The sequence below is a fragment of the Pogona vitticeps genome, chromosome 1 (assembly GCF_051106095.1).
Source record: "Pogona vitticeps strain Pit_001003342236 chromosome 1, PviZW2.1, whole genome shotgun sequence".
Lineage (NCBI taxonomy): Eukaryota > Metazoa > Chordata > Lepidosauria > Squamata > Agamidae > Pogona > Pogona vitticeps.
Window position 1 is genome coordinate 315,590,168 of NC_135783.1, and position 25,030 is coordinate 315,615,197.

General features: G+C 38.2%; 1 protein-coding gene across 1 annotated transcript; it reads right to left on the reverse strand.

The window, feature by feature from the left end:
* Positions 1–24,924, reverse strand: PPP2R3C (protein phosphatase 2 regulatory subunit B''gamma). Its single transcript, XM_020812270.3, has 13 exons — positions 24,761–24,924; positions 19,480–19,607; positions 15,526–15,630; positions 14,785–14,897; positions 14,422–14,519; positions 13,624–13,694; positions 12,802–12,934; positions 10,931–10,986; positions 10,768–10,843; positions 5,771–5,907; positions 4,272–4,409; positions 1,697–1,756; positions 1–409 (listed from the first exon to the last, which is right to left on the reverse strand). Exons 1-13 carry the CDS (start codon positions 24,807–24,809, stop codon positions 221–223), a joined length of 1,353 nt encoding a protein of 450 aa, XP_020667929.3. The 5' UTR covers positions 24,810–24,924; the 3' UTR covers positions 1–220.
* Positions 24,925–25,030: the final 106 nt, after the last annotated feature.

Here is a 25,030-nt window from a genome sequence, read left to right on the forward strand (position 1 = left end):
GAGTCTTCAGCTATTTAATGAAATATTTTCACAGTACAGCTTAATTTTTTTTAATTGCAGAAAAGATTCAGTCTCACAATCTTTGTACAAAGCTTCGGTTTTATCCATCTGGGGCTACATGGAAGCTTCATTGATTTTGGTAATGAATATCTTGTTCAGCTTCATATGGTTACTGTATCAGTTGGGCATATCTCCATGGATACAGTCTATTTCTGTTAAGTCACGTGTCCTCAAGATCTGTTGTGCTATCATTATCACTGGCTACAAGAACCTCTCTGTTCTCATAGGTCCAGAAGCCATTAAGATCAATTAAAATGCTAACGACTGTGTCTCCTTGGCTACTGTTGATTAAGTCCTGAAGAGAAATTTTGTAGGGATCCTTTGGCTTCACCATATCAAAGATTTCATCCTAAAAGAAAGAAAGAAAAAGTTAACACAATGTTTTTTACATGAAAACAAACAACAGAATATGAATATTTTAGACACACTGAGTATTAGTAAATTTCACTTCATGATGCTTCCTTGTTCAGTTAAAGCAGAAAATCCTTGCTGAAACAAAATTAAAAAACTTAATGGTAGACAGGCTGAAATATTGTTGCTTAATGTAACATGTTACAACTAGAGCAGGCCCACTGAATCAATGAACTTTACAGAGGAAGTGACTTGCCAGATCCCCACTGATTCAGTGGGGCTATTCTAGTGCAATTTTCTAAGCTAAGTACTGTAGTATGATTTCAGTCACAGACTGCAAATACACCTCCTGTCCATATAGGTACACTGTTATAAATCTCTTCACTCCTGTACTTTTGAAAAGTACACGAGTAAACTATTAAAGGATGGTAATGAGACCCATGTTTTTTAAGGAATCAGATTACTGTAATACATTTTGGAGTGGGTTTCAGTGTATTTAGATGAGACCATACAGTTCCCCTGCCATTTGCAACAAAAAGTTAGCTTCATTGGTGAATTAATGTTTCCTGTGGTTAAGGTAAAGAAACAGTTATTCAAGATATTTAACAACTGTTCAATGGTAACAGTGTAGAAGTGGATGCAATGCAACCATCAAATACAGTCTGTTTTCAACTACTCCACATGGCAACTATTTCAAGGTGACAAGTCATTTATTTGGAAAAAAAATTATACTGTGATGAAATGCTGCTATCCCTTATTTAAAATTATTTTAGGACATTTGAAAGATAAAATCCTCTAAAGACAGCAAGTTCTACTGACATTTATTCTAAATTTGTTGAACATGAAGTATGTGCAAACATCATTCTTATTCAATCTCAAAAGATTTATTGGTAGCGAAAGACGACTTTCTTTTCAAGCCAAGATCTAATATAACTAATCAAGGTGGTAGGTCTATCCAAATTTGTGCCCATTTACAGTGGGTTGGATCCAAGCTAACCGGTTCTACTGAGGCTGTACTCAAACAGAATATTATAACTTTAAATTTTAAAGTATAGAGATAGGGATTAAAAGTATACTGAACTCACTATCATTAAGGCAACAGTTTAAGTACTTTCATTTAGTGAAACAAAAGCACCATTAGGAAAATGATTTCTCCAGATCCATAGCTATGTACAGTATATAATATTTTTAAGAGTGTGCCTAATAATTATTCTGTCTACTAACCATCAGATATGCCAATCTCATATGGTCATTAGGTATATTTATTTTATTAAAAGAATCTAACCTTGACATCTTGAAAAGAAACTGTCTCTTGTCCGTGGATTTTCATTTGCTCTTGAATAGCCTACAACAATGACAGATCAGGGATACTACTTAAATACATTTTAAAAAGAACTTTTTTCAAATGAATGAATTATGCTCATGATAAAACAATGCTAATTTTAATTAGGTCACGAAGAGTCGGACACGACTAAATGACTAAACAACAACAACAATTTTAATTATCATCATTAGCCCAAATAGAAAGATGCATATGTGGCAAACCGTGGTCACTGCATTAGCTGGTTAATAGGTACATTCCACTCTGGCAGAAACAGAGAACACAACTTTATACTTAGTTGTGGATGTAATCTAGCACTGTCTAATCTGGTGGGCAGCAGCATTCCAGGGACTCAGATACAGGTCTCATCCAATGCCTCCCACTCAAGATCTGTTCACTGGAGATGCTGCATATTGACGGAGGTCTTAAACCTTCAATTCATAATTATGTGGAGTGACCATCCCTTCCTCCCCTTTATCTAAAGTGCTTAGTGACATGCACCCAATCGCATCCTTTGTGTGAATGGTAAGCAGGGAACAAATTCAGTCCTCCCTCTGCAAAACAGGTCACCATTGCTACTAAAGGCCTGACCATATGTTCCATCCCTGTGCAACAATTCTCAACTCTTGACCCATTTTGAAGAAAAGAGTTAGAACTGAGGCAGGCAGCAAGCCCCATTGTTAAAATAAGCTTTTAACCTCAAACTTTGAGACTACTGTAAAGTGTATGCTGGAAGAAGAAATAATTGGAAGATGAAGGGCCAATTGATGTTTGTTACAGAGGAATTAATCTGCTTCATGCTGCTAAAAGAACACAGCTTTGGATGTATTTTAAACCTGCAGAGCATTTACTATAAAAGCTTTGAAAGTGTTCCAGATTTTCATTCTTTCTCTCTTTTTTTGGTGTGGAAACCCTTGGTTGAATTATTGTACTCCTGAATCATTAACAGCACAATGCTTTTGTTTAGTAGGCACAGAAGTAGATGTGATCAATATTAAGGATGCATTGGTTTTACAAACAAGACCTCAAGTTGTTTTGACTGCTTTGATCTGAACGAAATGCATACTTGTATGAGATTCTGACAGTGAAATCCCCTTTTATCATCTCAATCCATAAAAAGTTATGCCCTATTAGGAAAGATCTGGACCCAAAAGTTAAGAGATACATTCTGTAAGCTAATGTGACTTGTGGCAAAAAGGAAAAGAACATCTAAAGGTAACTAAAGATCTACTCAGGTATTAGACAAGTATGTGTTAAACATATGAGGAGAGAACATGCTAGCTTTGCCCTCATTACAACTGCTTTGAAATAACAGCAAGAGGCCTGAAAGAGAGGCTCGTATACCCCTGAAAGCTCACCACACAAGCCAAAACATAGGGAAAATGAGAGTTCTGGCTTGCATGGAGAGCCTCCATAAGTATACTTGAGAGGTGGACAATGGGCTGGCCCTGGGACAGCCTGGAGTCCCAATGGGCTGATTTGTGGACCCCTGGGCTTCTTCTTTTTCCCCTGCAAATAAAAGGTAAACCCTAGGTTCTGGAAGACAAAAGTGGCAATTTACCCTCTAAATGTTTCACAGCCTCACTTGTACTGTTTAACACTCAAAATCATCCAGTTTTCAAAACCTAATTTGCACTGCTAGTTGCTTCCTGCTTCATTGTTATGTTTTGAGGGAGGCATTTGGGGCAATCTGCATGGGCCCCAGAGGGTCTGAGTGGCAGATAATGGGGACCTTGAACATATTAAAGTTGCATGCTGCTGGTATATATGTCTCTCCTCTGCAGACTTACTACTTTCTCAACATCAGAGCAATGAAAGAAGGGCTGCAACTAGTACACTTCCTTCTACTCCTCAGCAGCCTTACACCCTTAAAAAAGCTAAATATTGCAGCTAGATCTAGAGAAAAGTAAGATGGTATCACCAATAGTGTAACATATTGAGCATTAATATTTGCATCAGGAGATCTCTGCAACAGCGCTGATTTTGTGATCAGAGTTGCCCCTCTAAACCACATATCTGCTGGAATCTTTGGTTTTTCTTTAACGGCATAATCTGAATAAAATCTAGACTTTGACAGAATCTAGACTTTGAAAGTTTAGAAATTAGACACTAAAACATGCAAATGTGGTAGAAAAGCTGTATGAACAGATGGCAACCACAGCCTTTTCCATAACAGACAATGGACAGAAGCCATTAACATCCCATAGATGTCGGCCATTAAAGGTCATTTGCGACTGTTACCTGAAAAATGAAAGCTGAGTTTTACAGAAAATTTCAACTTTGGCAAAATCTGATATTTAATTAAAATCACAGCAGTGCATTTTCTTTATGTACAATGTGTCCTGAAAATACATTCTGAATTCTTTTCCCCTTTTAATGTGAAGTTTTAAACATTTATATCTTTCTTAAAAGTTGACAAAAACCTTACTGTGAACACTGGTAGTTTAAAGCAATTGCCTGCTGGTCTCTTAGTCGAGGCACAATGGCTGTAACAACACATGTACAAAAAAACAACCTACCTTGACAAAAGGGGACTTACCCTAAAGAAATAATTAAGGGAAAAGACATTCAGGTATCCTTTGTTCTCTATATCAAGCAGTTTGAAAATATACTGCAGAGCTGCAGGTTCCTTTCTGTTTTCTAATGCAAGTACAAAGTCCAGGTACGTCTTATAGTCCTAAAAGCAGATGCAATCATGTTTATTACAGTCCTCTTTCTAAATTGATTTTGCAAGCAGAACGTAATTGGTGGCTATTTCCTTGTAGGTGAGCAGTTAGTTTTCACTGAAAGACAGCATGAAACAGAAAAGGCTGCCAAAGGGAAAAAGGTGTGCAGAAAATACTTGACTTTTTATTGGATGAACAACATACCCATAGATTTTTATCAACTCTACTAGAGAGCTTGTCCCAGAATTCAAATTCATCAAAAAGCATTTAAGCAACTATCGCAGTCCAATGGCCAATCACCATCCAATTGGCTAGAATTAGGATTAATGTGTAAGGCAATTAAAAAAAAACCTTTCAGTCAATTGATAATGATTTCTAAAACAATCATAGGACAAAACATGTTTTATGAACAAATGTTCTCGATTACGTTGGTGTTATTACCGTGTTTCCCTGAAAATAAGACAGGGTCTTATATTAATTTTTACTCCGAAAAACACATTATGGCTTATTTTCAGGGGATTTTTTTTCATATACAACAATCTACATTTATTCAAATACAGTCATGTTATCTTCTTCTGGTTGCTGCACAATGGTGGAGAATGGGGTTTCATTTAATTGGGGCTTATTTTGGGAGTAGGGCATATATTACGAGCATCCTGGACAATCATACAATGGTTGTTTTCAGGTTAGGTTTTATTTTTTGAGAAACAGTAGAAACTAATGTACTCCAGAGTCTCAATAGCAGCACCAGTTCTGTGCTATAAACAATAGAGATGAAAACAATGGCTTTCTCGTCTTGTTTCTATCACACTAGTTCAGCTTCTAGATCTCTATCATCTGTGTACTTGTAAATATTCTGCACCAAAATATCACCATTCCTATGCAAAAGTGGCCATCAACTTTCTAAGCAATAACCCACATGTGTTATTAGTCGGGGTGGTGGTGGGTTGGATTAAGGGGAAGGTCTCAGGCAATTAAAAAAATCAATTTTTCATTTGTAGCATTATGTTTGGGCCTTTAAGACTGTGAACATTCAATGTACAATAAGTTCCTTGCTGTTCTTGCTTTTGGCAATAGGAGGCAAGCAGAGAAGAGCCCACTGTCCTCCTCGTCACAATGAGATTTTTTATTCGGCTAGCTGCAAAGTCAGCTATGAATTCACAATGTGTGGGTTTTCAGCTGCCATTAAAATGAGAATGTTGCCTTCATTCCGTTTAGTTAGCATGCATTCAATGTCACCGGCTTCAGAAACTGGAGGCGCTCAATGTAAAAAAAAAAAAAAAAAAAAGCAACCCCCCCAAACTAAAATGCCACATTGATTTTACATGAAATGCAAAGCATTACTACTGTGAGGCATAGAGAGGAGGGGTACCATTTCCCCGTCGTAGGTTAGACATTCCTGGAAGACCCGGTCCAAGAATATGTTAGTCAGAGTCCCTGTTCCGTAACGAGAGAGCTCCTCTTTGCTGAGCATGCCATTGTGGTCTTTGTCAAGGTTTAAATACTGGCCTGTGAGGGAGAAAAAGTGGTGAGCGCAGAAGGTGGAAATATGGGAACAATTTTTATCATACCACTTTAAAACGGTGAATTTATGAGCAAACACAAGTAACCATAAGACTGTACTATTTGTTTTTAATACCACTTATAAACACTGTCCTTCTACAGCCCTTTAGGATGTTGAAAACCTGCTCTGGAAGTTTTCCAGTCCTTTACAGCTTTTTTTTTTAGGTGACAAGGGTGATGCAGAAGGAAGGGGGATGGTCCTCCATTCCCACTTCCACCAGAGGAAGCAACCTGATGGCAACTGGCCTAGTTTACGATATTTTAATGTATGAAAATTTCCTGATTTCCACACCAGGTATCAACAGTGTCTTTCATTCTGAGAAACCTATAAAGACAATTGATATTTGGGCTCTGGAACAGGAATACTGTAATGTTAATTAAATATATTTTGCATTTATAAGTGGGATCTGCAACAAAATGCTGAAGCACAGAATGCTACAATTGAAACAAACAACCCAAACTCTTGTTCAAGATATCTTTTATCTCTCCGATGATGTGTGACCACTGAGGATGCCTTACTTTTACTAATATGGAATTTCATTCTCCAAGGACTGATGGCTAATATAGCTGGAATGGCATTATCTACTTGGAAGAACAGGAACACTGCACCATTCTTTTGCAGACCTCTCATATAAGACAAGTAGACTTGGAAGTTATCTCTGTGGCAGATGGCCATATTGTGGATCTCCCCAGTCCAAAAGGATAGACTATTTTCCTATCTATTTGTGTTCAGACTACTGTACAGTTGAAGCTATTTCATTTTCCATATACAGTATTTTTCTTTATATTGTTGCCTCATTTATTATCTCAGCTTTTTTGGATTTTGGCTCTTGTAAGTCTAGTGATCTTGTTTCAACAATAGATTAATGTTATTTTTGGTTTTATTCCTTGTGAGCTGGTATAAGCATCTCTTCTTAGGAGGAGAGAAGCTGGGCATAATTTTTGTACAAATATTAAACTTTGTAACTATCCTATAGTGTAAGCTGAAACTATCCTCATGTTGGGGTGGGGTGGGATGGGAGCTAGGCGATAAGATGGAATTTTATTGAAAATGTGGTAGTAATGGATTTAAATAAGATTATTTAAGTATTCTTTTGTCCCAAAAGTTTTTCCACAGGTTGGTACTTGTATCCATTCCCAAATCTATTGTATCAGCATCTTATACATTTTACTTATTAACCCTTTTATTACTCTATCATCTTGTTCTTCCTTTAACACTACCATCTCTTCAAATTTTGTGAGATCCCTACATTTCCCATTCTTCCACCCACTTTTTATTGCATTGTTCCAACTGAATCACATTAAACCATGATAATTTCCCCCCTTCCATCTTTTTTTCTAATTGGCTCCTTATTGCTCATCTTCTTCAATGAATCTGATCATTTATTTCTTCTTTAATATTTTTTCCAAGCTCTCTTTTAAATTTCTAGGAAACTTCTAGTTTCCTAGAAATTTAATTCTATCCATTTTATAAAGGATAGATTTTTTTGTTAACATTTTCCCCCTCAAGACAGCCTACCACTTCTCGAAATTCTAACTTAGCCCATAATAATTTATCAGGGTGAGATATAATATCCACCATATGTTTCATTTGATTAGCTACATAATATAACTAGAGATGAGCATGAATTAAACCATCCCACACAAAGGCAGCATGGCAGGAATCCCTGCCCTGCCTCCTTGACTGACACCTGTGTGGGCACAATGACAATTCAACTGGGATGAGGACAATTTAATTCATGCCCATGTCTAATATAACCTTATACCAGGAAGACCTAGTCCTAATTTTTGTGATCTATTCCATATCTTTTTATTAATTCTTGCTTCTTAAAATCACAATTACAGAATTTATTAATCATATTTTGTGATTCTTTCAACTCTTCTTGTTATCTTAATTAATAACATCATAAACAAAAATTAATTTTAATATCTTCATTTTACATGCCACTATTCTACCAAACCATGATAAACCATTCAAGATTGTTAAGTTTATCTTTAATTTCTTATTTTAAATTATCAAAATTTTCCTTTTTAAAAAATTGCAAACTTTTAGTAATAGTTGTATTTAAATATTTAATAGTAGTACCCAATTTAATCCCAAATCTAGTCCTAATCCTAACAGATGTCAGTAAGAATAAAAGAAACTCTTTACAGATTAGTTTGAGAATGGTATTTAACACTGGTAAAACTGAATTACATGGAGAGCAGAGTTTCACATTTATGTTGGAGAAGTGAGCAAGAAGTAGGTACTTGTATGTCATGTGAATGTGAGATTGAAATTTTGAAGGTTTGATTTTAAAGAAATTAATGAAATATTGAAGTTAAATGTAAAGTCCTAAAATTGCATTGATATCATTTTTTTATATGGAACAATGGGATTGGATAATAAAAGAACTGATAACAAATTTATTAACTGCAGCAAGATTAATCATAGCATTAGAACTGGAAACGAAATCATGATTTTCATTTAAATGATTGGTATAAGGAAGTCTGGAATATAGCTTACATAACTTACAATGATAAGTTAACTTGTGTTATTAAGTTTAAAATGGCTGGATAAATAAGGATATTTTAGTCATATTTGGGGAGTTTTCATTGGTTATTTATTAGTAAAAGGGATGGGTCAAATACCGCTAAAAGAATCTATGCAGTTTTGGAAGGGGAAATGGAGCTTCATAATTGGATACTGATTTAACATACTGTACAGTGGTGCCTCTCTTAACGATGTTAATTGGTTAAAAAAAACATCGCTATGGGAAAACATTGCTAAGCGAAACACGTTTTCCCATAGAGATGCACTGAAAACCTGTTAATCCGTTCCAATGGGAACGGATTACCGTCCTTAAGCAAAAATCCCCATAGGAAACATCGCTAAGCGAAACAATGTATCCCCCATTGGAATGCATTGAAGCCTATTCAATGCATTTCAATGGTTTTGCGATGTCCGTTTTTGCAATTTTAAGTGTGTCTTAAAAGGTTCAAAAACGGTTTTAAATGCTTGGGATCGTTAGTGCACCTTCTAAAACGTGTGCAAACTTAATTTGGCTTTGTTCTCTTCGTTTAATTTTGGCGAATTTCCCCCCCCCCCCATTGAAATGCATTGAACCTGATTTTGACAGCTGTCAAAATCGGGTTCAATTCTTTCCAATGGGGGGGAAAATTCACCAAATATTAACAAAGAATCAGAAACTGTTTTAAATGCTTGGATTCGTTAGAGCACCTTGTAAAATGTGTGCAAACTTAATTTGGCTTTGTTCTGACTCTTCATTAATTTTTGGTGAATTTTTCCCCCCATTGGAAAGCATTGAACCCGATTTTGACAGCTGTCAAAATCGAGTTCAATGCATTTCAATGGGGGGGAAAATTCACCAAAAATTAACGAAGAGTCAGAACAAAGCCAAAGTAAGTTTGCACATGTTTTAGAAGGTGCTCTAATGAATCCAAGCATTTAAAACAGTTTCTGACTCTTCGTTAATTTTTGGTGAATTCCCCCCCCATTGGAAAGCACTGAACTGCAGGTTTGACAGCTGTCAAACTTAGGTTCAATGTATTTCAATGGGGGAAAAATTCACCAAAAATTAACGAAGAGTAAGAACAAAGCCAAATTAAGTTTGCACACGTTTTACAAGGTGCACTAACGATCCCAAACATTTAAAACCGTTTTTGAACCTTTTAAGACACTTTAAAAATAGTGAAAATGGAACATCGCTAAGCGAAACAGGGGACCTAAAACTGTCATCGCTAAGCAAGGAAAGGTCCCGAACATTGCTATGCGAATTTTCCCCATAGGAAACATCCTTAAACGGAGTGCAAAATTGCTCCAAAAACCTCATTGCTAAGCGAATACATCGTTAAACGAGGCAATTGCTAAGCGAGGCACCACTGTATCTTCAAAGGGTCCTGGTGGATGGGTGCACTTTTGCCTAGTTATATTATCTTGTTTATGTATATATTAAGTTTTTTATCTTCCGTTTTGTATTTTTTTTAGTATCAGATATTTTCTCTGCTGTGTACCTTTCTTAAATTAAAAAAAGCAAAAAAAGTTTCTTTAAGCAACTTGTCTTTATATAAGATCCAGCAAGTCTAAGCAACATGGGACATCATGAACCACATTTGGCTGACTTATGCTTTCCCCCTTCATCTCACAAGCAACGTACCCTCTAATTTTCAGCTCCACAGGGCAGTGCTCTGTCTCTCTCATGTATGACTCTGCCCCCCGTGCAAAGGGTTCTGGTTCAGTTGTGACCAGAACCTAACGTGATTGCTGCGCAGAGGTGTGTGCACACGTGTGTGTGCCCAGCTGAGAGGGAACCTTGCTCACTAACAAACTGTTGTAAAGTTGGCACATAAAACAAAAGATTCTTAAACAACCAGATATAGCCTGTTGACTTTATGTTGCCCTTTGGTAGTTTACAGGGAACAGAAGTAGATCCATATAAGTGTTTGTTTCACATTAAACAACTGACAAAGCATATCGAAGGGAGAATCCTATAATTATACATATGGTCATACTATACAATGCATTCCCTGGGGAACCTGGTCTATTACCTTTCACATAAATACATATGGTTGCCACCTTAGGGATGATCAGGTACATCCTCATGATGGATCCAGATGGGGTACATGTGGCATGTATCTCCTATCAAAAAGGTTGTGGCCTCTGCTAGCTCTTAACTAATGAGGCAAAAGGGTTACCATCTGAAGCATATGAGTAATAATCACAAGTTTAAAAAAGCAAACAAATGAAACAAAATGCTCAGAAAATGCTAGATTGTGAAGATGAAGTGGTATAATATAAATATATACCATAAACCCGTAGTGCTGAAGGAGCAGAAAACCAATTGTTTTCTTGACTTTCTTTAGAAAGTTCTTCATCCCGTAACTGAATAAAAATAGAAATCATGTGTTAGTGATCAACAAATATAATAAAATTGATTTAAAAAACAAACTTATTTATCAAAATACCTACCTCTAGTAAGTCATCAAGGAAGCTGCAGGCTAAAATATCCTGTATTTTTATCTTTCCTGGTAGAAGAAATACATATTTAAGCTAACGTTTTCCTCACTTACTAATGAATGCATGGGGTATTCTTCATCAAAGAAAAAGTCTTTTAGCTTATGCCAAATAGTTTTGAATAGAAAATAATGTAATGAGTGAAAGAAAATTCATTTTATTAATTTATCAGCAAATAAAAACCATTGTATTCTAAAGAAATATTAATATCTATACACATGTCTATTACAAACATTTGTATATCTGAATCTAGGGAGAAAATTAAGACAACCACCTGGCACGAATCTTTTGATATGTATTCCTGCACTGAACAAGGGGGTTGGACTTGATGGACTTCACTATTCTATGATTCTATAATTTATATTACCATAGATAAAAAGCTCTCATGCCATGTAATGTAGTCTGCAGTACTATTTAGCAAAATTTATTTACTTTAGTATATATAGGCCATATTCCAAACCAAAGGGCTTTAGTGTTCTTACAATATAGTTTTAGGGTGCAGGGGGAAAACCACTCTGCTCACTCATGAATTTCCTCAAAAAATACAGAATGTCTATTCAAACTCAGGACATCTTGGGCATTTTCTATGGAAGAGGAGAAAGGATAAAAGAAAAGCTTTGGTTACAATATGGAAAATTCAGGATTATTGCTAATGCAGAGGAAGTTAATTTATCAAGCCAGTCCCAAATACAAATATCCAAATGCTCAATGGTACTACAGTGAATATCAACAGTGAGATAATACTTTGGAATACTGTTTGCTGTCAGAGTCAGTCAATGCATGGTGGGGAGCTTTGATCCGAGTCAGGGCTTCCTCATCTGCTTCAGTGTCAGTGCAAGCACTTTGGCCAACCCTGCCACCAACAGTTTGTGATCTGCAGTATTAAAAGCCACAGAAAGTAACAGGCAAGGTAACTTGTAGCTTTGCACTTGCTATCAGGTGCTTCTGCATCAGCACTCCAACAGAGTGAGTGTTGTTGGCATACTTGGGGTGTATGTGGGAGATGCTGATTTTTTTTTACCCTGACTGCAGTGATTTATCAGATACAACTGTTTCACTGTAAAATATACATAAAAGCACACACATACAAGTGACAGAATTGCAAGATGTACCACATGAACTTAATTCTGTCACCAGAATGCTATGTTTCTGCAAAACCCCATCTCAACAGTGACATTTGGTTACTGTGAATAGGCCACAGTCAGCTTCTCCCTTCCTTCTCTAGTGTGGCCAGAAAAGTGGATGTTTTCTTTTCATTGCTGGCCATCGTCAGTGTAGCATTATGTCCAACTGGGATAAACTGCAGATAATTTGTGCACATTTAATGAAGCATGCCATAAGCTATGGCTTATTAAGCAAGTTGGTTTCAATAAAAAGCAGTGTTCAGATGCTAAACTGTGGCAAAGTAAAAGTAAAACTTTTGGACTTCAATACCATTAGAGAAGAAAGGGAAGACGTACATAAGCCCAAGACTTGTTTATGTAACACTAAACTAGAGCTGGTTTCAGAGACAGTCACATTAGTTTGTCTCAGCAAAACACGAAACCCTAAAATACTGACATAATCCGAAGAGTAACAAATTTATTTCAGTCTGAGTTTTTGTGGATAGCAAACTTCAGGCACAAAGACGTATTGTAAGAATTGAGTTGAAATGTATAAAGGCTCACACTGAAAGAAATGCATTAGATTTACAGGGTCCTGCAGTAGTTACAGTTTGGTGTTTTGCTAAACCATTGTTTATACTTTAACTGAGACAATATGTTATAGCTTGGATTGTAAAGCCACTGTGCAATTAGCAGAACAAGGAATAAGCCATTTGAACCTACCTGTTCTGAGAGGATCTAAAAAGAAGAAGAATTTCCTGACTGCAGTACAGACGTAGAATGAATAAAATGATTTTTCTAAACCATCCAACTGTGGCAATGTGGGGATGAGTTCCAGAATATAATTTTCTAAGTCCTAGAAAATTAAACAAGAAAGTATTGGGAAATACAGCTGTCATCATAGTCCCAGTTGCTCACATTTATTTTGTTTTTTTACAGGGGGAATGATTGGACAATTTTGTCTCCATCTGTTGTATTGCGTGTGCTGTGAGAATGCAAGAAGGAAACAATGGTGAACCATCTAGATGACTGATGTGTCACACTGCTCTTGATCCCTAATTCATGTGCTATATGTGGAAAAGCCTCACTGCAACAGTACTGGGCATTATACAGAGAACCTGCCACAGCACTGTCAAATACTCTACTTAATACAAAGATACTATGGTAACTCTGGCACTGTAATTCCTTGGAATTCAGTATTGAGTCCTTATTCTAACAATGTTCTACAGTGAAAAAATCCCACATGAACAGAAATATGCAAACAATGCAGGCAGTCACATTATTTTATCCTCTGCAACAAATATTGTGCAATGCTACTTAACTGAAACCTACCCACATACATATAACACACTACATGTAAATACTAGTCTACACACACACACACACACACACACATCTATACACCTAATTACTCGATATATCACACAACCTGATTGTCTCTCAAAACAAGGTAAACCAAGACACCAAAAAAGATTTCCATTACATAACATAGATACACTCAACATTTGCTGCATTCAACATTTACATTCAACATTTACTGCTTACCGACTCTCTGAGGTAACCTTGCCCAGCCACATCGTATAAACTGAGGCCTATTCTCGTTTGGTATAGCCACACTGTGAAATAGAAATAATATAATGGAACCTCTTTGGGGTCAAATAAAGGCTTCTGTCAAAGCAAACTAAGGTTACAAATAATGTTCAAAACATAAAAAGAAAGTTATAAATATATTGTTCTTTATACGGAAATTTTACCACATTACTCAAGTTCTGGCCTGCCTCCACTGCTTGCACATGGTATCCTGGATCAGGTTCAAGGTTCTCACAGTCGCCCATGTTACTTGTTGAAGCATCTTTCCTTAATGTCATCTGCCTTACCCACAGATCATCCCAATCGAGGCTCCTCTGGGTGGCCACCCTGAGGGAGGCCCATAAATTCTCTACAAGAGGTAGATCCTTCTTCGCAGTGGTTCCAATTGTATGGAACCAGCTTCTGGAGAAGCTCCGCCTAGTCCCCTCTCTGTGGACTTTTAGGAAGCAATTAAAGACACTGCTTTTCAGAGAGACTTTCCACACCAACCCCAGGTGACCACCTTCTCCCCTCTTTCTCTTCTTCTTCTTCCCTCCCTTCTCCTCCACCCGCTCTGGGGATTACTTGGTGCCACTGTTTTTTTAGGGTTACTGCTGCTGTTTTTAATATTTCTATTTTTATTTTTGTTTTGTATTACAGTATATGTATTGTAACCCACCCAGAGTAGTTCTGTGACACTAATAGGAGCAGGATACAAATAGAAAAGAACAGACAAACAAATTGTCACATGATTTGCTCTAAAAATAAACCTACCTTTTCTCATCACATAATTGAAAAACTGCATGATAGCTATCCTTCCATATGGATCATTGTGAAGCAATTTTGCAAAGACTTTAGCTGTGAAGAATTGTCTGTGAAACATAAAGACAATATTGAAGTGTAAACCCTGCCATAACTGCAGTCAGTTTCATAATTTAAATGTTTCTTGTAATAAATATTCTGGGGAAATGTGGGGGTGAGGTTTTCTCTCTGTGTGTGCTGAAAGTAGGGCATGAATGAGAACAATATAGTCATAACTTGGATCCTAAAAAAGGAGAATCAAAGAGAAATGAGAGCCTAATCAAGAGCCAGACATATCCTACTTATAAAGATCAGCAATTATGGAAAAATCCTTACTTGCATTTGGATCCAGCTTTCTCACCAACTTTCAGGAAGCTTTCATAGTTAATCATTGCTTCATCTCCCATCATTGGAAGTGTCTGATGTTTATCCAGCAGAAACCACAAGTTCTGAAAAGGCAGACTTAAAAAAGTTAACATAAAACAATTTATCAGAGGAGATCTACTTTTGGAGCCTGTGAGTACATTTAAAAATTTGAAAAACTCTAAGCAGAAAATAAGCATCAATAAGGCCTGGCTAATCACAGAAAATGCACACAGCAGAAGCTGAAGCTAAAACCCAAACCACTAAATAACTAAATAACTAAATAACTAAATAAATATAAAATAAAATAAAATAAAATAAAATAAAATAAAATAAAAGGTCCCAAGCCACACAAACATATCCAGGTACTTTTCCCTTATACACACCAAACAGATTGCCTTGGGAATGCTGGAAAATAAAGCTAGAATTCCAAAGACCCTTTCCAGATCTTCTCCTTGTTGAAAAACATTCTTTGACCTACATAAGGGCCAGAGGCAATCTGGGAAAAAGAAAGATTGCTAGTGGTTGCTATACTGGTTAGAAAGCATTCCAAAAATGAGGACAGAGTCAGAAGGGAGGAAGCAGCAGCAGCAAGGAGAGCATGGGAAGGCATCAATGTATCTGTGGGCACCACCACCAAGTCCCCATTGATAGATAATAAAATGAACCTGAAATTATGTGAGATTAATGATCCCATTATTAGTATTTTCTTACCTGCAGTTCTTCATTATCTAATAGTTCTCTACTTTTTCTCTGCAAAAAGACTGCTCTAGATTCTTCTCTTAATTTCTGTAATAAAATTTCATCTTCTGCTGGCAACTATAAAAAATTTAAAAAAAGAAATTTGTTTTATGTCACACACTAGACATCTGCTGACTAGAATCCAAACCAATCAATTAGAAATACAAAAGCATGTAAACACAATTCATGGATCCGAAAGAAATTACCATCTACTTTGCACTAATGGGCAAGGGCCCATAAGGCAAATGGCTACGAGACTGACATCCTGTCAGCTCTCCCAAATGCTTTCAATGTACAGTGGTGCCCCACTTAACGATTACCCCGCTCCACGACGAATCCACTTTTGCGATCACTTTTGCGATCACAAAACGATGTTTAAATGGGGAAAATCCGCTTGACGACGATCGGTTCCCTGCTTCGGGAACCAATTTTTCACTAATGATCTAAACACAGCTGATCAGCGACTCACAAAATGGCTCCCCGCTGTGTTAAGGACGGATTCCTTGCTATACAGGCACCAGAAAATGGCCGCCCTATGGAGGATCTTCGCTGGACGGTGAGGTATTTCGCCCATTGGAACGCATTGTACGGTTTTCAATGCATTTCAATGGGCTTTTTACTTTCGCTTGATGACGATTTCATTCTACAGCGATTTTGCTGGAACGGATTATTGTTGTCAAGCGAGGCACCACTGTATTTTATTTATATTGGAAGGTAAAGGTTCAAATTTTCAAAGGGCCAGAGTCTACTTTCAGTTTGCCAATTTTACTTTTGACTTCATACTAACATAAACTTTAAACCATCTTCTAATATTAAAACTTGGCTCCAAACCCAAGGTCCCCAGCCCAGTGTCCCTGGAGGAATAAAAAGGCTTACAAAATGGAATCACCGCCTCCTTGGGTGACTCAAATATTTTTGGACTGCAGCTTCTAGAAACCCAGACCAGCACGGCTGGTGGTGAAGGCTTCTGGTATTGCAGTCCAAGCACACCAGGACTGTCCAAAATTGGGAACTAGTGCACTAGGCAAATTTTGCATTAGAAATGACAGAAAAAGCTGATTCTCAACTCTGCCATTGATCATACAAATGTAGCTTGTATTGTGCAGTGGCTACAAGTCAGCAATATGAGTTTTTGATAGGATGCCCCTGTCTCTCATCAGTTCATTCCTGAGAAAAAACAAAGAGCTACAAATGGCATAAAAATATGATTCAGGTTACACATACAAAGCTAGCATTCCACTTCTTCCACGCAGCAGTTGTTTTAATTTCTCCTTATCGACTAATGGGTAGAACTTTCTTTTTACAGCCCAGAAGAACTGTAAGTGGAGAAACATTTTCTACTTACTCAGACACCACAGTGACCTGGGATACTGACTCACTCACTCACTTAGTATCCTGCTCCCATTAGTGTCACACCACTACTATGGGTGGGTTACAATCTCATAAAATGGAAAACACAAATGAAAATAGAAATGTATTTTCGAAGGCTTTGACGGCTGGGATCCGATGACGGTTGCGGGTTTTCCAGGATGTTTGGCTGTGTTCTTAAGGTTTTTCTTCCTAACGTTTCGCCAGTCTCTGTGGCTGGCATCTTCAGAGGACAGGAGTCAGAACTCTGTCTGTGTTCTGGTGCAGTTTGTTGGATAGTTGAGTATAGCTGTGGAATCAGCTTTTGTCCTTTTCAGAAGATTGGATGATTATGGTGATAATCTATAGATATTAAACAGCACTGGGGATAGTGCCGATCTCTGAGGAACCCCGCACCTAAGGGTCCAAGGTGCCGACACTTCCTGCCCTAGCTGAACTCTCTGGACATGGTCCTCGAGGAAGGATTGGAGCCAGCTCAATGCTAAGCCCCCAATCCCAACCTCAGAGAGCCTGTCCAGGAGGATATCATGGTTGATGGTATCAAAAGTCGCTGAGAGATCTAGGAGTACCAACAGGGTGCATCTGCCCCTGTCAGCTTCCCTTAAAAGGTCATCCTGCAGCACTACCAATGTTATCTCAGCAACCCAATGGCAGCCTGAATCCAAACTGGAATGAGTCAAGGCAATCCTGCCTCTCTAGGTATGACTGCAGCTGATTGGCCACCACCCACTCGATCACCATGCCTGGGAATGGTATGTTGGTGATCAGACAGAAATTGTTAAGATTGTCCGATGCTAACTGAGAGCATTTGATGATGGATTGGATGATGGTTTGTTTTAAGCAGGAGGAAAGCATTCCCTCCCTCAGTGATGAATTAATAATGTTCACAACTCAATCAATCATAGTCCCCTTTGTGGGCAAGGATCCATCAAGGACGCAGAGGCTCCCTTCCTACAGGGTCAAGCTGAACCAACTGGGCAATAGGAGATGGGGCAGCAATGGTCACCCCCAGATAATCTAAACTGCTGGTGGAGTCAAGGTCAGCACGAATAGCCTTGATCTTTGTTCTTAAAAAGGCTGCAAACTGATCACTGGAGAACTCAAAAGAAGAACTTGAATGGCCGAAACTGGTAAGGTCATGGGCCACCCAAAACAGCGGGGGCAAGGAAAGAGGGTGGATAAAAATCAATGATTTTTTTTAAAAAAAAAATCAAATTTAAATTACAATTTAATTTTAAAAATTGGTTTTTTTAATTTATATGGTAAAAAAATCTGAATTTTAAATTTAAATCATGATTTAAATCTATCTTATTTAACTCAAATCCACCCTGTTTATTCCAAAAGAAAGTTCACAGCTACCAGTATAAAACTGGCAGGGAAAGTCTCTAACCCAAACCTTGGAAGGCCAAAGATGCCCAGAAAGAACTTTGTGAGAAGAAGCACACTTTTTCCATATTTTTTCTAAAGTGGACTCTACCCTCAGCTATAAGGCCTTCCCTATACAGTATTCAAAACAGTGATTTTAAGGGGTGTCACAATATTTAAATCTGATTTGGTCAAATCACCCTATCGAATCTTATCACCCTGGTCTCCAGAGTTCTTTCAAAACTAAATTTAAACATTTTTTTGCTGTAAGAAAGGGGCAACAACATGTTAGCCTGTAATGGCCACTGCCATAATTCACTGTCTTTAAGTTGAACCAGAAAGGGGCGGCTGCCTGTTCCTCATTACTAATAATGGTGGGGAGTTTTACCTGACCAATTTTGGGGGAGGGGGGAAAAAGAATCACAGGGTGCCTTATTTTGTGCAGCTGCCTCATTTGCCACTCTTTGGGAATAAGATGTTGTACAATGAGCAAGAGCCAGACAGAATGACAGACTGTCACACCCCCTTGTTTTATAAGCAGAAAGAGATAGATTCCGACTGAGAAAAAGGCTGGACTTTGATTATCAAAGTACTTGCCTAATTATTATACCATGCAAAAGCAGCAAATTTACCTATGGAAATTTTAGCAAGCACATTACATGGCCCAACAATCTAAAGCAATATGATGGGCATGATGCAGGCATAGAAGAGGAACTCATCTGTCATTTCCTTGAGTGTGGAGTAAGAATCTTATCCTCTGCTTTCAGCCCCAGTATACATAGACCAAAACTACCAAGTACTACTTTTAAATAGTAAGGATATAGTTGTATGTACAGGTATGGTTAAAAGACAAACAGTGTTACAGTTATAAACACCTCCTTTAAAAAATGTCTGTGTACAAGAAAATGATGCAGTACTTGTACCTTGCTGTGTAGAGGCTACAGTTCCTACCTTTTATAGCTTACATATGTTTACAAAAACCTTACCCTTAAATGGTATTGGTTCGCTCCTGCATCCTCTGAAAGCACTGTGTTTTATAGACTTACAATGTACAGCAATTCCGCTCCAGTTAAAAATTGGGTTTAACAATCCTGGCTGCAAGCTCATGTAAAAATATTCAAAGTAGTTCAAAAGGAAAAGGTACTATTTTGCTTTGTTTTACCAAAATATAGTAGTACTGAAAATACCACTTACTCTATAATAAAATCGTGGTATGTTTATATACGAGATACTGGCATTTTCCCGTCCTCCTTTCCATTCCTGGTAGTATTTAGTAAACAGTTCCATCTCTTCCTCCTTCAACTCTTGATCACTCCTTTTACCTAATTAACATAAGACAGCATTCACAATATTTTATTCATATAGACTATTTTCATAAAATAATGATTCATATATATTTCTGCTTAACAATCTCAATATATACTTGAACACACACAGAGAGCACTCTGACTTGTCTGTCCTCAGTCTCCAATACAATACTGCCTGAAAAACCCTTTCCTGCTAAGAAAATACAGCCTTTCTTAGTAGAAGACCCAGTGCAAGGTCTAACTGACAAAATGACCTTACACTTTCTTCACATAAGCTGTAATAATTGTTAATAATCCATTGTTCACAGCTTTCCCTGAACAGCTGTACTAATCACCATCAGTTTTTACCGCAGAGCAACTCCAACCATAAGCATGTAAAGAATGCCTTAGGGACGCTGTTTTTGAAACTGTGGAAAGGAAATATTTTGTGATGGGTGACAAAAGGGCTGACTGCCTGGGCATTTGTTCCACTGTTTGATCCACTGTGGGGACAGGGTGGTTTGCTCTTTTTGCTGCAGTTCTCAGGGGTGTGCACACATGCTGGCTTGGTGCATGTGCATGTAAATGTTGCAGGACACTTTGTTTACTAAGGAGGAATGGATTGAAATTTACGATTTGGCTTATGCTATAGACAGAAGTTCACCCAAGAAGTAAATTCCTTCCCCAACAAAATCATTTTAATTTATTATGTTATTATTTTGGGAATTGCATTGAAGAAACTTTCCTCAAAAAGTAGGTTAAATATTTTAATAAATAAATGAACAATGGCAAATACTTACTTACTTACTTCATAAATTTATACACCACTGACTTATAATGAGACACTACTCTAAGCAGTTTATAAAGATAAAGGAAATCACCTAACAAAACAAGATGAATGTGTTCATAAAATAAATCCCCAGATGATGGTGGACTCTAGGTAAAATTTATTATGGGAAACGTAAGGAGGGATGCCCTTACGTAAATGCTTCCTGAAACAGTAATGTTTCAGCATCCCCTTAAAGAATGACAGGAAGGAAGCCTGATTAACTTCCACCAGCAGCCCATTCCATAAAGTAGGGGCCATGACTGAGACTGCCTTATTCCATAATCTGGAGTGACATTCTGATGTGTTTAAGTATGCGGCAGCATGCCACATGAGGCACATCTGCACATAACTCAAAGTACACCAGCATTTGCATTAACTATATTTTGTTTCTTAAGCTATGGATTTGACATTAGACAACCAAGCAGATCATGGCTTGTCTTTCCCACCTCTAGTTTGTTTCCCTCTTATCCCTTCTGTCAGATCCCTCTTATCCCTGTTTCAGGGTGAGTAGCTGGACCAACATGCCACTGCTGTGGGTTTAGGTGCCACAATAATCCATGAAATCCAAGATGTCGTTCATAAGACAACAACAAACCATGGGTATTTCGTGAATGGTCAACTAACCACGGCTTGTTTGTAAAAGCATGCATCATAACAAGCCACATTTCAACAAGCTACACCATGACTTGTTGTGACAGGCAAACATAATCAATGTGTGCATGTGTATGTGCATGCACGTGTGCATTTCAAAGAATGTTAGAAAACGTCCCTCAAGGGGAAACAGTTGGGACTTTAGAATGTGCACGCACAGGTACACACCATGTTGCAATTCCACCTCCACCCTTCTCCCTATTTTCAGGCTGAGTGGCTTATCTCTCTCTGTGATATTTCCAGCTGAACCATTGCCAAAGGTACAAAGCACTTGGAATGGGGGGGGGAGGGATCCCAATATGTGCAGTTCACATTTCAAACAATGTCAGAAAATATCCAACAAGAGAAAACAGTTGGGACTTTCAAATGAGTGCATGCGTGAGCATACACACCCCACATTGGGATTTCCCCTTCCTTCTCCCTATTCGCAGGCTGAATACCAGCCTTGGCTCTCATTTTCCATTTTCACTTCTGCTGAAGGTACAAAGCACTGGGAATGGTGTGTGTGTGGGTGCGTGCACATGCATTTCAAAGCTCCAACTGTTTTCACTTAGAGTGGGACACCCCAATTACCATCTAAAGACACATATTTACAAGAACATCTGCAGGAGAAAAAACACAATTGAATCCTCCCTCATGAAAACATTGTAACCCTCTACAGGCAGGGGTAAAAGATGCTTTTTAATTAAGTAGGCTGGAACAAGCCAAATCAGCCTTGTACATCATGCAGACACGAAAATATATTTGAAATTCGCCCATTTTATAAGTGGAGCAAATCCTGCCATAAATAACCATGTAGTCACACTCTTAGTAAATATATATTTGTCTGCCATTAAATGAAGGATGGGAAACTTGATGTTCCAAAGGCCATTTTTGTGGCTGTTGGGCCCCTTCCAGAAGCAGCAGTTCTCTTTAAAACAAGACAGATGGGGAAGGTGTGGGGACTTTCCATTATTTTTTTCAAAGCCAAAAGTGATTTTCAGAAGGAATGCAGCCATGGAATTTCCTCTGAGTGCAAATTAGGGTTTTGGATGCAACCCACCCTAGTGCTCAATAGTGCTTAAGATGGTAAATAGTAAAACAAAAGCACCTCTCCTTCTATAAACTTGTGTGATCAATGCTGGGGAGGCCTTCCACCTGGTCCCACAGTGGAGAATAGTTCATTATACAGAGAAATGGGGGAGGGCTTTCTCAGCTGTAGCATCCCGACGATGGAATGACCTTCCCTTGGATGGGTGCTGATATAGCATCATTTCAGCATCAAATCAAAGTACTGTACACTTATTAGAGCTTTCATGGCCTCCACAGATTTTAATTCAACAGTTTTGATATTTTAATGTTGTGTTTTAAACTATTATATTGTGATTCTTTTAAAAAAAGATTTTGTTTTTTAATTGTTTCATATGGCTCCATAACCTGCCCTGAGGTTATATGACATAGGGCAGGCTATAAATGTTTTAAATAAATAAATAAATACAAATTCAAAGTTATCATTAAAAACAATAAATCAATAAAAACAGAATTAAATGTATCCCAATAACATTATATTAATGAATGAATGAATGAAAATCAACCAAAGGCCTTGAAAGGAGAAGATCAACCACTGACTCTGACTATTCTTCCTAGGCTTTAAAAAAAATTGGAGAGGCAGCTGACAGCATCACTAGATGAGATGCCAATTTCAATTTTGCTTTCATATTTTCTTCCTAAACAACATGCTCTGCTTCATTACGCACATCAATCCAATGAGACGTATAAAGGAAATGGTTCTTTACATTTTAGTGATTAATGCAATTACATATATGTTTCTACTTTTAACATGTTTCAGTTACATCTTTTTGTCACATGTCTACGCACTGCTTCCAGATTGCAGATCAGTGTCTCATGTATAGAGGACCTAGGATGTGGTAGAGATCCTGCCAACTCCAGTTAGTGTTGTAGCAGAAGAGGTACGGTAGTTTGATCCAATGATCTGCTTCAAATATTTACATGATTCATTAGTAGCCTTCCATATTAAGGGCTTGACAACTTCTATTTTCTTCTCTTTTAAGCAAGAATAGCTCAATTAAGATTACACACACACATTCAGGTAAATTTAAAACTACTGTAAGGCATTTTTATAAAACTGATGGACCTAAGTGGTTTGGCAGTATTCATATATACAAATGCAACAATGACAATTTGTAAAATAGTTGTTTATGTCACCTTTGGCCCATAACAAGGATCCATGGGGTAGTTTAGGGTCCATCAGGGAGTTTTAACTTCAAGTTTAAAAAACAGACCTTTTGAAAAATGTATTTTTACATCATCTCTACAAATCAAAGGCAAATGACACAAAAATTAAATCCCTCATCAAGCCCACTTTGTATTCACACCTGTATAAATGGTGTCAATGTACTATTGAAAACCTTCTAACATTATTTCATACTTTTGATCTGCACATGCATTGAGCAAGCGCATCCATAAGGCACTGTATAATTCAGTAGTCTCCTTTGTCTAGGTGTTGCTTGTGTCCATTATGCCGCTTCTGCCTGCAGGTGCACCACTGTTAGGTGAACACCCACAACTCTGTTAGTTCCACTACTGAGTGGATGAATATAATCCATTAAAAGTAACCCAACAGAACATATACACAAGCAAAGCATTAAATCTGAAGACCTTATGGCATGTAGTATAATCTTATACTGTACATGTTTACTTGGAAGCATGTACTGTGATATGCCTTTGGTTTAATCACTACTAAATGCATAGGACTGCAGCCCTGATTTAACCCTCTCATATTTTCAGTGTATGTTCTGCTTCCCTTCCGTTTGCAACACTTTCACTGCACATAGTACAGTATTTTATTATGGTCATTAACACGATCCAGAAAATTTGATATTACTGTATTTGGATAAAAATCGGCATGTTCTGTTAGGTGCCCTCAAGTCGAAACCCTAACAGGGCTTTCTAGATAAGAGCGATGTTTATGGAGTGGTTTTACCAGTTACGAGGGACGTGGTGGCGCTGTGGGCTAAACCGCAGAAGCCTGTGCTGCAGGGTCAGAAGACCAAGCAGTCGTAAGATTGAATCCACGCGACGGAGTGAGCGCCCGGCGCTTGTCCCAGCTCCCGCCAACCTAGCGGTTTGAAAGCATGCAAATGCAAGTAGATAAATAGGGACCACCTCGGTGGGAAGGTAACAGCGTTCGGTGTCTAAGTCGCACTGGCCATGTGACCACGGAAGATTGTCTTCGGATAAAACGCTGGCTCTATGGCTTGGAAACGGGGATGAGCACCGTCCCCTAGAGTCGAACCTTTACCAGTTACAGTATCCCACTGAACCGCTATGGCTGAGCGAGGATTCGAACCCACACCTTTTGAATCCTAGTCTGTCACTCTACTCACTACACCGTAGTAGATCTGCCCAAGGTTTGGCGTAGGGTAGTTACAATAATTAAGATAATAATAAAGAAAGGTATGAGGTGAAACCTGATAACTACTGTTGCTTCTTCAAAAATCGCCGGGTAACTCTACATAAATCACATTTGTGTCATGAAGTACAAGCCTCGGGGAAGGACTGGACCGAAGGAACGAAAGCAAAGCCCCGATGCCGATGGTACTGAAGGCCAGTGACCGATCCCCAAATGTCAGTTTAACCCCTTTTCCCGTTATTCCCCGAGGGCAACAAAGCTAGGCGCCGCCAACGCTTTCCAGGCGCGATCACTCACGGTCGGTATTGAGCGTCAACCGGTTATTCAACGTCTGCTTCCAGTTCATCTTCCGTGATATCCTCGCCGTGATCAGTAATTAAAACCGACCCCCCTCAACCGCCGCCACCAACAACAACATCCGGGGAACGGAGTCTCCGGTCACATGACTGACGCCCCTTGTTGCCATTTTAAGCACATTCCTAGTCCGAGGCCGGGCCCCGGGGGTAGGGTGGGGAGAGGCGGGCAGGGGATCAGAAAAAGAAGAGGCAGAACTACCGCCAAGAACGA

What these genes read in the sequence shown, in the direction of transcription:
- PPP2R3C (XM_020812270.3), bottom strand. Translation starts at nt 24,809, where the DNA reads ATGAACTGGAAGCAGACGTTGAATAACCGGTTGACGCTCAATACCGAC. An exon ending in CAATTATGTGATGAGAAAAG is followed by an intron (nt 13,695 to 14,421) that starts GTAGGTTTATTT and finishes TCTATTTCACAG; the next exon opens with TGTGGCTATACCAAACGAGA. An exon ending in AAGGTTACCTCAGAGAGTCG is followed by an intron (nt 12,935 to 13,623) that starts GTAAGCAGTAAA and finishes TTAATTTTCTAG; the next exon opens with GACTTAGAAAATTATATTCT.